The following is a 17,628-nucleotide window of genomic DNA, read 5'->3' as shown; positions in this document are numbered from 1 at the left end:
GAATCTCAGTTTGGCATCTGCTTTACCGACGATCAATTTTATATGGTCATTCCATTTTAAATCACTCCTAATGCGTACTCCCAGATAATTTATGGAATTAACTGCTTCCAGTTGCTGACCTGCTATTTTGTAGCTAAATGATAAGGGATCTATCTTTCTAGGTATTCGCAGCACATTACACTTGTCTACATTGAGATTGAATTGCCATTCCCTGCACCATGCGTCAATTCGCTGCAGATCCTCCTGCATTTCAGTACAATTTTACATTGTTACAACCTCTCGATACACCACAGCATCATCTGCAAAAAGCCTCAGTGAACTTCCGATGTCATCCACCAGGTCATTTATGTATATTGTGAATAGCAACGGTCCTATGACACTCCCCTGCGGCACACCTGAAATCACTCTCACTTCGGAAGACTTCTCTCCATTGAGAATGACATGCTGCGTTCTGTTATCTAGGAACTCCTCAATCCAGTCACACAATTGGTCTGACAGTCCATATGCTCTTACTTTGTTCATTAAACGACTGTGGGGAACTGTATCGAACGCCTTGCGGAAGTCAAGAAACACGGCATCTATCTGTGAACCCGTGTCTATGGCCATCTGAGTCTCGTGGACGAATAGCGCGAGCTGGGTTTCACACGACCGTCTTTTTCGAAACCCATGCTGATTCCTACAGAGTAGAGATCTAGTCTCCAGAAAAGTCATTATACTCGAACACAATACGTGTCCAAAATTCTACAACTAACCGACGTTAGAGATATAGACCTTTAGTTGTGCACATCTGTTCGACGTCCCTTCTTGAAAACGGGGATGACCTGTGCCCTTTTCCAATCCTTTGGAACGCTACGCTCTTCTAGAAACCTACGGTACACCGCTGAAAGAAGGGGGGCAAGTTCCTTCGCGTACTCTGTGTAAAATCGAACTGGTATCCCATCAGGTCCAGCGGCCTCTCCTCTTTTGAGCGATTTTAATTGTTTCTCTATCCCTCTGTCGTCTATTTCGATATCTACCATTTTGTCATCTGTGCGACAATCTAGAGAAGGAACCAAAGTGCAGTTTTCCTCTGTGAAACAGCTTTGGAAAAAGACATTTAGTATTTCGGCTTTTAGTGTGTCATCCTCTGTTTCAGTACCATTTTGGTCACAGAGTGTCTGGACATTTTGTTTTGATCCACCTACCGCTTTGACATATTAGTGAGAATTTTCTCCTCCCTTTCTCCCTGAGCCTTGGGGCCTCGCAATCGATTTCGTGTGCCTTGATTTCGGCCATAGTTCACTGGCGTTACTATTGGCAGCGCGAATCGATTGTAGCTTGTCGCAGATTATCTCTGGCAGAGCGATTCCTCAAGTAGGCGTTGAGCAGCGTTGGTGGGGCAGTAAGAACCAGGCAGCAGCGACAGATGGCTGAGTTCTGTTTATGTCATGGGTCGGTGTAACTGGTGAAACGGAACTACGAGCACAACACTGAGCTGATTAAGGCGTCCTTCTGTCCACGCCCGCTGATTTCTCCGCCTTCGATACTCCATGCTCTGTGGGACTGGGTGTCACACTGGATATTTCGAGGATTATCAAATATCTGCGACACTGTACGTTTATGGTCTGTATTTTTGACGCTACGATACGCCAACTTATATTGCCTGCGCTCGGTGGATAACTGAAATATTTCTTTGAGCGCAATTATCTGGGTTAAGACTCTGTTGTTTCAGATTATTTATATTTCTGATGAGTCGAATGTTTGGCTGCATACGCCTGTATTGGAGATTTCTGTTTACCACTGAGAGCTTCACTGTAGTATATTTGGTTGGCTATACTCAGCGTGAACGACTAAATTCATTGGTTAACCTTAATGTTAGATTTTCCAGCTGACACGGCCGTCAGCTTTTTTGTGCTGTAGTATCCTTGGAGAGTGTTATGGCAATAAGCTGTGGCAAAAGTTTGCAGGTTAAATTCATATTTTTTTTGCTTTAGCAGAAATTTCCTGTATTTAATATATGTGTTAAAATTGTGTTGTAGATTTGCAGGTCTATATACCACGGAGAAAAGCACTGCTTGTAAGATCTAACTATTAAGTACCGCCTCGTAAAGGTAAACTTGTCGGTTTCCTTACGTAACTGTTTGGTTCACTCAAGATTCCTTCCGTGTTGGTTGCCTAATTACTGTCAGATCTTACACTCTGGGCGTTTATTAAATTTTCTTGTATCAAGTTTTATTCAGCTAAATGGTTTAAGAGACTTTCCTTCTCCATTATTATTCATTCTTGATATTTTATAAATTTGGTCAAAGATAAATTTTTGAAATATGGTGGCATACTAAGAAGCCTTATACTAAAACTTCCTGGTAGATTAAAACTGCGTGCCAGACCATGACGCGAACCCGGGATCTTTACCTTTCGCGGGCAAGTGCTCTACTATCTGAGCTACCCAAGCACTATTCAGGACCCGTCCTCTCAGCTTCAATTCTCCCAGGTCCCGAGTTCGAGTCACGGTCCGGCACACAGTTTTAATCTGCACTCCACTGCAGAGTGAAAGTCTCATTCTGCAGGCGTTACACTAGCCATTTTTCGAGAAGGTGGCCATCCGTATTTGCTGAACTTATGTATTTGGCCTTTGTTTCACATAAGAGGTGAGCTTCGCAGCCGGTTTTTCAGCTGCTGGTGGCCACTGGGGCTTGTTGCTTTTACTCATCGCTTTGGTGTCCATTGGCCGCCTCTGGGGCGCATCCGCGATTATCTTAGCGCTCTGATTTGCGATGCCTGCTAATGAATTTTAAGTAAAGTAGTGGCTTTATTACTTAATGTTATGATCTATGGAACCTTATTTAAAGTTTTTCTTTAAGTTATAGATGTCCTTCGGGATATGCTTGTATTGCCTATTACGGTTTTCGTGTAGCTAAGTTTTTTCTAAACTTGCTTAAGCGCAAGGTATTGTCTCGATTATTATTTTCGCGAATACTTCAAAATCATTTAACCATAATTACTGAGTTGTGCCTAAGTTGGGATTGTACGTGCCTCACGTGTGGACAACCTTAATCCGTTTTGGTAATTTATGATATTTTCGGAAGATTTTATGTTGATTTTAGCAGTGTGTTTGTCCTTTTGTGTATAAAGGGCCTGTTTGATTTTTAAAAAAATTAGTTAGTTTTCCGAAAATCCTTTGAAAGCATTAAGTAATATTTTCTTAAATTGTTTGAAAGATATTATTGCCGTTGCCCTTTGAGCAGCTTCTGTATCATAAGGAAAGAAGTTAAAAAACTGTTGTTTTATATTTGTTCTGGCAGTGTGTTTTGAGGCTTGATAAGGCAAAATCATTTGCTAAAGCCGATTATTGCTGCAAGCAACTAATTAGCCTTACATTGTCGCTCATATATATTTTTGATTATTGTGTTTATTTATTCAATCTATTATGTGGTGGTTAAATAAATGTAACCAACCAAACGACAAATGACACTGCTATTCTGGGTTCGCCCTTCCATGCTTTCCTTGTCCTATCTCATTCTGGGTATAGGGATTTCATTCTCCACTTCGATGATGTGTACTAGACATTATCTAGAGCGGTTTAAAGGCATTTTATACATCAAAGGAGATATCTACAACCCGTAATACTATCTTCAGCAGCAGTCAGCTTCTAAATATGGTACTTTTATCGTGCTATTCTTAAGCTTGACCTGACAGCATTTTTTCTGCCGTTCAAAGGAATAGAGACAGTATAGAGGTAGGCGCAGACGGTGTAGATTCCTGAGACAGAACACTTACGTTTGAGTGACGCAGTGCTGCACTCTGCATCTACTTTGGAACGTCTGAAGGTTCAGAAGTAGTTTTCGATCGCAGATGCAGTTGCATGCACAAATATTCGCCTTGAAGCACGCAGCGGACGACACCACTATCAATGCTTACATAGGTGAAATTTTCTCTCACTTCAGTTCCAGAATCTTCAATGCTTCAACAGACAGTGGGCTACCATAGTTAAACGTGGATCTCTCCTGTGTAAATATATCTGAAAAACGATGGGCGCTCTTCTCATTTGCATTTCTCACGCTTAGCACCACGTCGACAGCAACGGCAGTATGCCTCTGCATACCCTCCCACCTCCCTTCCCCCTCTCCTCACCAGTGCAGGTCACTCTCCTAAAATTGTTTAATATATTACTCAATTTCCAATTTTCTCAGGTAACGTTTGAAGAATGAAAATTGTCATGAAAATCGCAAGGCGTTTGATAAAATTGCGAGCCGGTTTTAATCTATGATAGTTCCTGCTTACTAAAGTGAATGTACTACCAGCATCATTTGGGGGTTGGGGGGGGGGGGGGCTGTAAAAATCATTCCAGTCAGAAAAAGGCACCCATTTGCAGACTATCAGTACCAGATCATTCCTGCTGTAAAAATAAATCCGGCACAGCTATCTATAGGCTGGCCCCGTTCATTTCAGGGAGTTGAGTACAGAAGACAGAAAGAGACTGATCCTCTACAAAGAAAATACTAGCTCTCGCAAAGAGAAACGACTGAGAGAGATAAACACGTTTTGTTGGGCCTGTGCTCGCAGTTGTAAAGATAAGCAGAATACTAGTAAAAGTGACTGTACAGTGCTATTTTATAAGTGTAAATTATGATGACAAGGTTATGATAGTTCGTTGTTATTACAGTTCTTAAATCAGTTGCATGGCACATAAACTTGATTTTTTTTTATGAACAGCAGTTTGTTGCAAGTTGTACTATAGGTATGTCCTAACCTCGAATGGAAATAAATTATCTTTACTATTATTATACTCGAATAATTTACATACACAGTTCAAAAAAATAAACATCCAGAAGGAATGGAGGGAACGAAATGGAACATCACGGATTGAGAAGATATATAATTTCTGTGACTACGATGTCAAGAAGGTAATATGGCAAGACATTGTGTCTGGTTCAAAAAAATGGTTCAAATGGCTCTGAGGACTATGGGACTCAACTTCTGAGGTCATTAGTCCCCTAGAACTTAGAACTAGTTAAACCTAACTAACCTAAGGACATCACACACATCCATGCCCGAGGCAGGATTCGAACCTGCGACCGTAGCGGTCTCGCGGTTCCAGGCTGCAGCGCCTAGAACCGCACGGCCACTTCGGCCGGCCCATTGTGTCTGGTCCTTCATATCCTGGATATTGGCCTTGAGACAGTGTTGAGGTCCGAGCTAGATGCAGACATGTTGGGACCCATACCTGTTCTGTTGGGGCCAGATCACGGGATCGTGCTGTTAGTAGTAGCCTCAACATCAAGCAAACACATCATAGATAAACATGCTATATATGTACGAGTAATTACCTGTTGAAAAATGGCACCCCACATCATTAAGGAACGAGTAACATTGCTGTGTCTCTCCACACATTGGAAGATGGGCCCTCTCCCCAGATCGCCGCCATAGTCCCCCCGATGGCCGTCCTGGTTAGTGTGGAACCATGATTCGCTGCTGAACACAATGAAATGGCAATCATCGTCAGTCCTTGCTTTCCAGTCACAACACCATTCCAAATGCAGCCGTTTATATTGAAGTGCTAACACCAGCCTTCTCAGGGGACAGTATATCACCGTCTGTTGCCATTCTGCGACGGCACAGAGCGTTGCCGGGAGTCCATTAGTTGTTCTCTGGTAACAGGTGCAGTATGGAAGGGCTACGACGTTCTTGCTGTACAGCATTGTCATCCTCGTTTGTGGTGGTCAGGCGTGATCGACTGGAACCTTGATGGCGAATATGCCTGCGCTCACCTCTGCACGCAGCCCAACATCTGGCCACTGTCACAGACAAATGCCCCACAAATCTGGATACTGTACGATTCGATCAGCCGGCCAAACCGAGATCCACAATGAGACTCTTTTTAAAATAAGTTGCCGATAGCGCTGTCTCACACGAATATGCAGGTTCTCCGTGTCTTTCACAGCACCGCTTTTTACATCCCTTACAACCTCCGCCAGGCCTGGCAACATCTCTAAAAATGAGCAGCACGATTGTTACATAGAGATGAAACTCCAATCAGGAAAGTAATCACTGATGAAATGCACATTTATCAAGCTACATTGACATCCTGCCATGTCTTCTGGGTTGTTTATCCTTTTGGTAAGGCAGAGTATTTTATTGTTACTGTCATTATGATCCTAAGCATTTACGGTATGATAAAAGCAGAACGACAGAAACTTATTAAATTGCGGAGGTGGGTGGAGAGAAAATAACAAACAATGATCACCAGAAGCAAGACTACATACCAGTGAAGGTGATGTAAACAGAATCAATCTCAAACTATAAGGCCGGAAAGAACAATGCAGCACCTTCAAGGAGAGGGTCATTTTATTGGCAGGTGATCTGATAGGTAGTTCATCATCGTAGGAGTATATGACAACAAATTCCGACCAAATGAAGTATATATGTCACAGTAAAATGGTTCAAATGGCTCTAAGCACTATGGGACTTAATATCCGAGGTCATCAGTCCCATAGACTTAGAACCACTTAAACCTATCTAACCTAAGGACATCACACACATCCATGCCCGAGGCAGGATTCGAACCTGCGACGGTAACAGCAGAGCGGTTCCGGACTGAAGCGCCTAGAACCGCTCGCCCACAGCGGCCGGCTGTGTCACAGTATAGGATGCCCAAACAATCACATCAGTACATAGTGTACCGCTCTCTGGCTGCAACGCAGGCGTGTACTCTCGCGTGTAAATAATCATAAAGATGCCAAATGGCACCCTCGATACATTGTCCCAAGCGTCTTGTACCTTTTGTCACATTTTGGCAATGGAGAATGAATAAGTTCCCACTTCATTACTTTCCACATCTGTTCAATTGGCGAGAGATGGTGATCATGCTGGTCAGGGCAGTTGTTGTACACCTCGGAGAGCACGTTGCATCACAGCAGCTATATGTGGATGTGTACTGTTCTCCTGTAAAAGTACATCACCCTTTTGCTGAAGGCAGTATCACGGCGATAAGAAATTGTGCATTGTAATTGGCACTGGTTGCTTGAGCATACAGAAACTCCAAATGTGATCGCAAGTTGTAACTGACAGCTGCCCAGACCATTAAGCCTGGGATTGGACATGGGTGTGTTGTGGGCAAATGCACTCCAGAATAGGCCATTCATCAGGTCTATGCCGCACACATGTCCGTCTATCGCTCACATACAGACAGAACCAACTCTCATCAATGAAGACAACAGAGAAAATTTCCACTCCTCAGTCGATTCTTTCGTGACATCAGAATAGCCTTGCTCGGGGGTCTTGTGCTGTCATTGGTAGCCTGACAAATGGCAGACGTGATCTTAGTCCTACTATAAGCGGGCGGTTCTAAGTTGTTATTAGAGATACATCAGCTGCAGCAAGTGTCCAGATTTCTTCCATGGATGATGTTCCGTTGGGCACTACTGCTCGTATATCATGTCGATGCTGACGTGCATCTGTATTATGCAGATGACCAGAACCAGGTCTGGGGGTATGGGAATGTTCCACAGACCACTGCTGAAAGGAGCGACACCCCACCGATACATTCTATCCCACATGTACAGCAATACATTCATACATCCATCAAGCTTCGCATATACCCACACAGCTGTCCATCAGGAGTATGTTCTCATCAGGGGGGCGTTGTTGTACCCTAGAATGAATGTTTCAAGCACTGTTCACTTCTAAACTCGGAACAATACTGCTTGCTGTGTCAAAAAATTGTTCAAATGGCTCTGAGCACTATGGGACTTAATATATTAGGTCATCAGTCCCCTAGAACTTAGAACTACTTAAAACTAACTAACCTAAGGACATCACACACATCCATTTTTATTGCGCATTTTTATCTCGTTATGAAATTCGCAGTTTTCCGAATACAATGGTATATATATCACTTATAAACTCACGTGGGTAATTTTTTTTAAAATGTGATAAAATTTTTACGTGCATTCTTTCCAGATCTAATAAAATCGGTAATTTTTTATATAGAAGTCTGTGGATTGCTGTGCTATAAAGGTCATGTCTAGAAGAGAATGGGCACCAGGTTGGGGAAGTTGAAACAAAATTTGAGAGACAAGAAACTTTCTGATGGTAAAACCATAAAAGGTAGGCTGACAGACAAAATGATTGATGAACTACAGCAGTATTATGGAATGACCATTAGAAATAATAGTGAGGATGTTGCAAATGAAGCAGGCAGTATGGGCTACCTTCTTCCACAGACTGTCAACTGATGAAAAACCAATAACCAACTTTGCCCTCCTGGACATGATTCAAGGTGCAATTACCGCAATGCCCAGTACTCAAACAGTTCATACGGCCATAAACATTCCATCCCAGCAGCAGTCATGGATGTCATAAAACCTGTTTATGGAGACCTGGCAAATCCTGATTTACTGAAGAAGTGTCTGCATGGTCAGACTCAAAATGAGTCGTTCAGTAATCTTATATGGACTCACTTACCAAAAAAGGTTTTGTTGGAATGAAGACACTAAAATGAGGGGTCAGTGATGCTGTTATTCCTTTCAATGATGGCAACACTGGTGAGTTAAAGTGCTACAGCATATGCGAATTAATCCTGACGCAAACTGCATCAGAGAACTTGAACGGATGGAAAATATTCACATTGGTAAAGCAGAGTATGCAGTGGCCACTAAGGAGTCCAGGAAGAAGAAAAGAAGAAAAAACTTCGAAAAAGATGAAGACGATGATATACAGTACGGAGCAAGGTGCTTCTGAGTGACTAAAAATAAGAAATTTAGCGAATATTAAGTGAGTTACAGTCTTTTGAAACTTTAGAAGCCATTCTGAAAATTTACATTTTCTGTTGCATTACTCCCTAAATCTCAGAAACGACTTCGAGTGGAGTATTCAAATTTTCAGGGAGTAATAACATACATATGAACATTATGTTATGTATAATAAAAATTATTTAGGGTAATGTACAAAAAAGTACACAATATTTTAACTGTGTAGTTAAAAAATTGCATTTGCGAAAGCACTGGCTGACATGCAATTACTGTTGTTCAGTATATTCAGAATATACAGTTAATGTCCTGTAAAATTTTCATGTCAATGGCTACAGTGGTTCTTGAAATACAGGGAAGCCAAGGCACTAAATTCGGCATTGTAGGGATAGGGCGTTCCAGCTCCCCTTAACCTACCTCCCTGTGCGGCGGCAGTTCCATTTTTGTACACGCTGTCTCCCGCGGTGTTGCAGCGGACGGGACGGAGTCTTTTCCGCCAGCCAGGACGGCGCGGAGGGGCGCTGTGTCGCAGATGGTGAACGCCGTGGTGGACGTGGCGCTGGGGACCAGCGCCGCGGCGGCGCAGCCCTCCTCCGACCCTGCCACCGGTCGCGGCCTGAGGAAAAGGCTGCTCGCCACCTGGCTGAGGACTGCGGGGAAGGTGGGACTGCCTCACAGCTGCTACGTTTACACTGCACTCCTAGATGCGGTTCTCACAAGGGAACCTTCCCATCGCACCCCCCTCAGATTTAATTATAAGTTGGCACAGTGGTTAGGCCTTGAAAAACTGAACACAGATCAATCGAGAAAACAGGAAGAAGTTGTGTGGCACTATGAAAAAATAATCAAAATATACAAACTGAGTAGTCCATGCGCAGGATAAGCAACAACAAGGATAGTATCACCGTAGGAGCGCCGTGGTCCCGTGGTTAGCGTAAGCAGCTGCGGAAAGAGAGGTCTTTGGTTCAAGTCTTCCCTTCAGTAAAAAGTTTTAATTTTTATTTTCAGACAATTATCAGAGTTCAGGCACTCACATATAATCAATTTCGCTCTCCAAAATTCCAGGACGTGTTCACATTTGCTTGGACATATGCAGGATTTGACGGTCTACACAGGTAAAAAATTGCAAACGTTAAAAACATATGTTTTGACAGAGCACAGAGAAAACTGTGCGACTGTGAAACTGTTGCATTCATTTGTTGCAGTTTATGTAACTTACTCTTATGTTTTCATCACTTTTTTGGGAGTGATTATCACATCCACAAGAAAAACCTAAATCGGGCAAGGTAGAAGAATCTTTTTACCCATTCGCCAAGTGTGCAAGTTAGGTGGATCGACAATATATTCCTGTCATGTGACGCACATGCCGTCGCCAGTGCTGTATAGAATATATCAGACGTGTTTTCCTGGATAAAATGTTTTCGGTTCCCATTGGAGAGGCACGTCCTTTCGTCTACTAATCGCACGGTTTTGCGGCGCGGTCGCAAAACACAGGCCCTAAACTTATTACAGTGAATAGAGACGTCAATGAACGAACGGACAGATCATTACTTGCAAAAACAAAGTACGTCAACTTTTCGCTCCAGGGTTGACTTGAACCAAGGACCTTTCACTCCGCAGATGCTCACGCTAACCACGGGACCACGGCGTTCCTGTGCCCAGATATGCCTTGATGTTGCATATGTTGCCAGTGGACTACTCAGTTTGTATATTTTGCTTATTTTTTCATAGATCCACACAACTTCTTCCTGTTTTCTCGACTGATCTGTGTACAGTTTTTCAAGGCCTATCCACTGTGCCAAATTATAACTAAATCTGAGGGGGGTGCGATGGGGAGGTTCCCTTGTCAGCAGACAGATTTCCTAATTCCGCTTTTGGTTCATCAAGTAAAGATTCCAGTATTGGTTCCGGGAGAGCGTTTCTGGCTACTACAATCGCTGTCCATTTCTTGCAAGTGCTTCACCACGTTTGATTCGTGATTAGGTTGTAAGGTTACTACACTACTGACCATTAAAACTGCTACACCAAGAAGAAACGCAGATGATAAACGGGTATTTATTGGACAAATACATTATACTAGAACTGACATTTGATTACATTTACACGCAATTTGGGTGCATAGATCCTGAGAAATCAGTACCCAGAACAACCACCTCTGGCCGTAATAACGGCCTTGATACGCCTGGGCATTGAGTCAAACAGAGCTTGGATGGCATGTACAGGTACAGCTGCCAATAAAACTTCAACACGATACCACAGTTCATCAAGAGTAGTGACTGGTGTATTGGGACGAGCCAGTTGCTCGGCCACCATTGACCAGACGTTTTTAATTGGTGAGAGATCTGGAGAATGTGCTGGCCAGGGCAGCAGTCGAACATTTTTTGTATCCAGAAAGGCCCGTACAGGACCTGCAACATGCGGTCGTGCATTATCCTGCTGAAATGTAGGGTTTCGTAGGGATCGAATGAAGGGTAGAGCCACGGGTCGTAACACATCTGACATGTAACGTCCACTGTTCAAAGTGCCGTCAATGCGAGCAAGAGGTGACCGAGACATGTAACCAATGGCACCCCATACCATCACGCCGGGTGATACGCCAGTATGGCGATGACGAATACATGCTTCCAATGTGCGTTCAGTGCGATGTCGCCAAACACGGATGCGACCATCATGATGCTGTAAACAGAACCTGGACTCATTCGAAAAAATGACGTTTTGCCATTCGTGCAGCCAGATTCGTCGTTGTGCCTGTGATGCAGCGTCAAGGGTAACCGCAGCCATGGTCTCCGAGCTGATAGTCCATGCTGCTGCAAACGTCGATCAACTGTCCGTGCAGATGGTTGTTGTCTTGAAAACGTCCCCATCTGTTGACTCAGGGATCGATACGTGGCTACACGATCCGTTACAGCCATGAGGATAAGATGCCTGTCATCTCGACTGCTAGTGATACGAGGCCGTTGGGATCCAGCACGGCGTTCCGTATTACCCTCCTGAACCCACCGATTCCATATTCTGCTAACAGTCATTGGATCTCGTCGAACGTGAGCAGCAATGTCGCGATACGATAAACCACAATCGCGATAGGCTAGTATGCGACCTTTATCAAAATCGGAAACGTGTTGGTACGCATTTCTCCCCCTTACACGAGGCATCACAACAACGTTTCACCAGGCAACGCCGGTCAACTCTTGTTTGTGTATGCGATATCGGTTGGAGAGTTTCCTAATGTCTGCACGTTCTAGGTGTCGCCACCGGCGCCAGCCTGGTGCGAATGCTCTTAAAAACTAATCATTTGCATATCACAGCATCTTCTTCCTGTCGGTTAAATTTCGCGTCTGCAGCTAGTCATCTTCGTAGTGTAGCAATTTCAATGGCCAGTAGTGTACTTATTCCATCACCTATCGTGTGTGCATCCGGCACAGCAATATTTCTTGTTCCAAAATTTTGGCTGGTAACTTTACAAGCTACCTTCAAGCTGAGTTAGTGACGGAATTGAAACCACTTGATTGTATTACATCAGATCTTTACGATTCTGTCGCGGACACTCCTGAAAATATCTGTACGGTAGTAGTGTAACTTTGCCGGATCTAACTCACTTTGCTTACAATTGTGACATCACAAGCCCTGTCCTCTTAACAGTGGAGTCATCACCTTTACAAATGACATCATGACTCCCATCAATATCATCATCATCACGTGTCAAGCCACGCTCTCTTCCTCGCATTCCCGGTCCCTGTCCATATCCTCCCCCGTTCTGCAACTACAGTTTAGTATTTTAGCAGCCATTAAAATGAAACAGCCAGTCGCAATGTAACCCCATAGCAATTACAATGAAATGAACACCGTTAGCTGCTTACAGGCGTTGACATACGTCAACGGGGACAGACAAAACTGTGTGCCCCGGCCGGGACTCGAACCCGGGATCTCCTGCTTACATGGCAGACGCTCTATCCATCCTTTTTTTCATTTTGTTCGTTGTTGATCGTTGTGTTTGTTCGTTTCGGACATCACATGACATCCGGTGAAGTTCGTTTGTTGATCGTTTCACTCAGTTTTTTTTTTATTACAGAGGCCAACCAGCTCTCTGACCAAACACGCTGAGCTGCCGTGCCGGCGATCCATCTGAGCCACCGAGGACACATAGGATAGCGCGACTGCAGGGATTTATCTCTGACACGCCTCCCGCGAAACCCACATTCTCAACATATTGTCCCGCACTACATTCGTAGTGCCCCCGCCCATTATACTCATTACTCGCGGCGCGTTGCCGATTCCCGTAAGACTTCGGGCACTGTTTGTGCATTCGCACAGAAGAAGAAGATGGTCAAGTGGCTGGTGAGCCTTAACTGTATCTATACTAAGATGGTATCTGTTCTTTCGGACATGTTCGAAAGAACAGACACCATCTTAGTATACTAATAGCAATTATTTTGGCTGTCATCAGAACTATCGAAAATATCTGAATTTTTGTGTCATGTTCAAAAAGATTTAACTAAAAAATTTATGATGTACGCTGCAGTATTTCCACATCTAAAATACGCCAGCAACACTCACATACAATTTATAGGCCAAGCAACACTTGTGACCATTCTTAGTTTCATTTTTGTACCACATTTCTCACGCACAATGAACTCACAAATTAAATACTTCAACATATAAAATTCTGTACCACTTATTACGAAACGTCATTTTTGCGTGTATACACTTACTACTGTATTTATTTACAAGCGACGTACACCATGTAGTGTTGCGATGCAGGCGGTGGATGCCTCTCAGTATGGAATCTGTTCCGCATTGATTGTAATGCGATGCAATAGCCGTCCCACTGATGTAGAGACTGGTGTCACTGGGGAGTTTCCAATGGATGTGTTGCTCTGGAGCCAATTCAGTTGAAAGCATCAGTGTAGGTGCCCTCAGGGGCTGTGTATCTGTCCCTCTGGTCGTGGTCTCAAGGTCGCCTAGAGCCCGTTGGTTCGCTGCAGCTGTCCACGAGCCACGAATGCTGGGTCTAGTGTCGATGGGGACTGTTCAGAGCAGAACTGAAAAGAGAACAACTGCAGAATATGTGTCATTGAAGGCCAATGCTAAACAATGGCATTGGTGAGGGAGTCGTTTCCTTTGAATTTTCAAGACGGAGCAAGTGAAGAACCGGGAAAGTCGTGTCAGTAGGCCATGGAGTTCGTGCCGGTATGCAGCGGTCCCTGTTGGTGGCCGTGGTGTTATGAACCCGAGGAGTCTTGAGAGGCCGATCGTTACGTGTGCTGCGGGGTGGAGTCTTGCTTTGTGCAGATACTGCTCCCTGAAAACATTGCATGTCCGTAGGATGTGTAATTGTGGCAGCAAGGGACACCATTCAAAGACGTCAGACCAAGTTGCGTGTCAGAGTCCTTGGGATTAATGATTTTGGCAACAAGAAGAGTTGCAGAAGTTTGTGAAACGTCTTGAAATTGCCTTGGATGGAAGGGTGTGCATATCAGAGTGACATAGTCGTGATCTGGCTGACCCAACTCAACAATAGGAGAATATTGACTACGGACTGCAGTGGCCTCCGATCTGTCAAAGGTCGACGGCAGCTACTGTGATGAGTCTAGCCGTTGGTAAGGGTGCCACTGGAGAATTATTGAAACCGCCTTGGACAAGCAAGTCGTTTGGATATGGTGCAGCCAGTCGATGTGGCCGAACGGTTGTAGGCGCTTCAGTCCGGAACCGCGCGACCGCTACGGTCGCAGGTTCAAATCCTGCCTCGGGCAACGATGTGTGTAATGCCCTTAGGTTGGTTAGGATTAATTAGTTCTAAGTTCTAGGGGACTGATGACCTCAGATGTTAAGTACCATAGTGCTCAGAGCCATATGAACCATTTGGTATGGAGCAGGTAATTGCTCACAGTTAGCAGCACAGACTGCAGAGCTTGTTCAAAATAGCGCGTTTGCAACAATGGAGTTAGGTGCATTTGGTAAGGACGAAAGACAGCAGATGCCTGCAGAAGTAGCTAGTTCCGCCATTGTAGTGCCTCTGGCGACGATACAGACGCCGTGAGCGGTGATGCTAGTGCTGCGAGTTCCGTGGAGCGATCCCAGGTTACATTTAAGCGATTTGTCCTGTCGGTGTGTGTACACTGACCACTGTATTAGCTTACAAGCGACGTACGCCAGCCAGTGTTGCGATGCCGGTGGGTGGTCCCGTCTTAATCATGTTTCAGGATGGCTGGGAACCATTATAGAAGAAGTAGCGTCCACAGAGGTCTTTTTTTTTTTTTTTTTTTCATCGGTCTACTGATTGGTTTGATGCGGCCCGCCACGAATTCCTTTCCTGTTCTAACCTCTTCATCTCAGAGTAGCACTTGCAACCTACGTCCTCAATTATTTGCTTGACGTATTCCAATCTCTGTCTTCCTCTACAGTTTTGGCCCTCTACAGCTCCCTCTAGTACCATGGAAGTCATTCCCTCTTGTCTTAGCAGATGTCCTACCATCCTGTCCCTTCTCCTTATCAGTGTTTTCCACATATTCCTTTCCTCTCCGGTTCTCCGTAGAACCTCCTCATTCCTTACCTTATCAGTCCACCTAATTTTCAACATTCGTCTATAGCACCACATCTCAAATGCTTCGATTCTCTTCTGTTCCGGTTTTCCCACAGTCCTTGTTTCACTACCATACAATGCTGTACTCCAGACGTACATCCTGAGAAATTTCTTCCTCAAATTAAGGCCGGTATTTGATATTAGTAGACTTCTCTTGGCCAGAAATGCCTTTTTTGCCATAGCGAGTCTGCTTTCGATGTCCTCATTGCTCCGTCCGTCATTGGTTATTTTACTGCCTAGGTAGCAGAATTCCTTAACTTCATTGTCAGCTCTTGCCGTCTTTGGAATTGTGTGGATGATACTTTTCCGAAAGTCAGATGGTATATCGCCAGACTCATATATTCTACACACCAACGTGAATAGCCGTTTTGTTGCCACTTCACCCAATGATTTTAGAAATTCTGATGGAATGTTATCTATCCCTTCTGCCTTATTGGACCGTAAGTCCTCCAAAGCTCTTTTAAATTCCAATTCTAATACTGGATCCCCTATCTCTTCTAAATCGACTACTGTTTCTTCTTCTATCACATCAGACAAATCTTCACCCTCATAGAGGCTTTTAATGTATTCTTTCCATCTATCTGCTCTCTCCTCTGCATTTAACAGTTGAATTCCCGTTGCACTCTTAATGTTACCACCGTCGCTTTTAATGTCACCAAAGGTTGTTTTGACTTTCCTGTATGCTGAGTCTGTCCTTCCGACAATCATGTCTTTTTCGATGTCTTCACATTTTTCCTGCAGCCATTTCGTCTTAGCTTCCCTGCACTTCCTATTTATTTTATTCCTCAGCGCCTTGTATTTCTGTATTCCTGATTTTCCCGGAACATGTTTGTACTTCCTCCTTTCATCAATCAACTGAAGTATTTCTTCTGTTACCTATGGTTTCTTCGCAGCTACCTTCTTTGTACCTATGTTTTCCTTCCCAAGTTCTGTAATGGCCATTTTTAGGGATTTCCATTCGTCTTCAACTGTACTGCCTACTGTGCTATTCCTTATTGCTGTATCTATAGCGTTAGAGAACTTCAAACGTATCTCGTCATTCCTTAGTACTTCCCTATCCCACTTCTTTGCGTATTTATTCTTCCTGACTAATGTCTTGAACTTCAGCCTACTCTTCATCATTACTATATTGTGATCTGAGTCTATATCTGCTCCTGGGTACGCCTTACAATCTAGTATCTGATTTCGGAATCTCTGTCTGACCATGATGTAATCTAATTGAAGTCTTCCCGTATCTCCCGGCCTTTTCCTAGTATACCCCCTCCTCTTGCGATTCTTGAACAGGGTATGCGCTGTTACCAGATGAAACTTGTTACAGAACTCAATTAGTCTTTCTCCTCTTTCATTCCTTGTCCCAAGCCCATATTCTCCTGTAACCTTTTCTTCTACTCCTTCCCCTACAACTGCATTCCAGTCGCCCATGACTATTAGATTTTCGTCCCCCTTTACATACTGCATTACCCTTTCAATATCCTCATACACTTTCTCTATCTGTTCATCTTCAGCTTGCGACGTCGGCATGTATACCTGAACTATCGTTGTCAGTGTTGGTCTGCTGTCGATTCTGATTAGAACAACCCGGTCACTGAACTGTTCACAGTAACACACCCTCTGCCCTATCTTCCTATTCATAACGAATCCTACACCTGTTATACCATTTTCTGCTGCTGTTGATATTACCCGATACTCATCTGACCAGAAATCCTTGTCTTCCTTCCACTTCACTTCACTGACCCCGACTATATCTAGACTGAGCCTTTGCATTTCCCTTTTCAGATTTTCTAGTTTCCCTACCACGTTCAGGCTTCTGACATTCCACGCCCCGACTCGTAGAACGTTATCCTTTCGCCGATTATTCAATCTTTTTCTCATGGTAACCTCCCCCTTGGCAGTCCCCTCCCGGAGATCCGGATGGGGGACTATTCCGGAATCTTTTGCCAATGGAGAGATCATCATGACACTTCTTCAATTACAGGCCACATGTCCTGTGGATACACGTTACGTGTCTTTAATGCAGTGGTTTCCATTGTCTTCTGCATCCTCATGTCGTTGATCATTGCTGATTCTTCCGCCTTTAGGGGCAATTTCCCACCCCTAGGACAAGAGAGTGCCCTGAACCTCTATCCGCTCCTCCGCCCTCTTTGACAAGGCCGTTGGCAGAATGAGGCTGACTTCTTATGCCGGAAGTCTTCGGTCGCCAATGCTGATTATTAATCAACATTTAAGCAGTGGCGGGTTCGAACACAGGACGGAAGACGTTTTGATTATGAATCAAAGACGCTACCCCTAGACCACGGGTATACAAGATACAAGAATACAATG

The 17,628-nt window shown here is 44.1% G+C and overlaps 1 protein-coding gene across 1 annotated transcript in view; it reads left to right on the top strand.

Moving 5' to 3' along the window:
- LOC126147703 (uncharacterized) overlaps positions 1–17,628 on the top strand; it is an 85,823-nt gene that overhangs the window by 52,295 nt on the left and 15,900 nt on the right. Inside the window, exon 2 of the mRNA XM_049915712.1 lies at positions 9,200–9,387. Within this exon, the coding sequence (XP_049771669.1) occupies positions 9,200–9,387 (188 nt within the window). The remainder of the gene's footprint in view (positions 1–9,199; positions 9,388–17,628) is intronic.

Source organism: Schistocerca cancellata, chromosome 2 (genome assembly GCF_023864275.1).
Source record: "Schistocerca cancellata isolate TAMUIC-IGC-003103 chromosome 2, iqSchCanc2.1, whole genome shotgun sequence".
Lineage (NCBI taxonomy): Eukaryota > Metazoa > Arthropoda > Insecta > Orthoptera > Acrididae > Schistocerca > Schistocerca cancellata.
The sequence above is the reverse complement of the archived record's forward strand: the minus strand, read 5'-3'. Positions and strand labels throughout refer to the sequence as shown.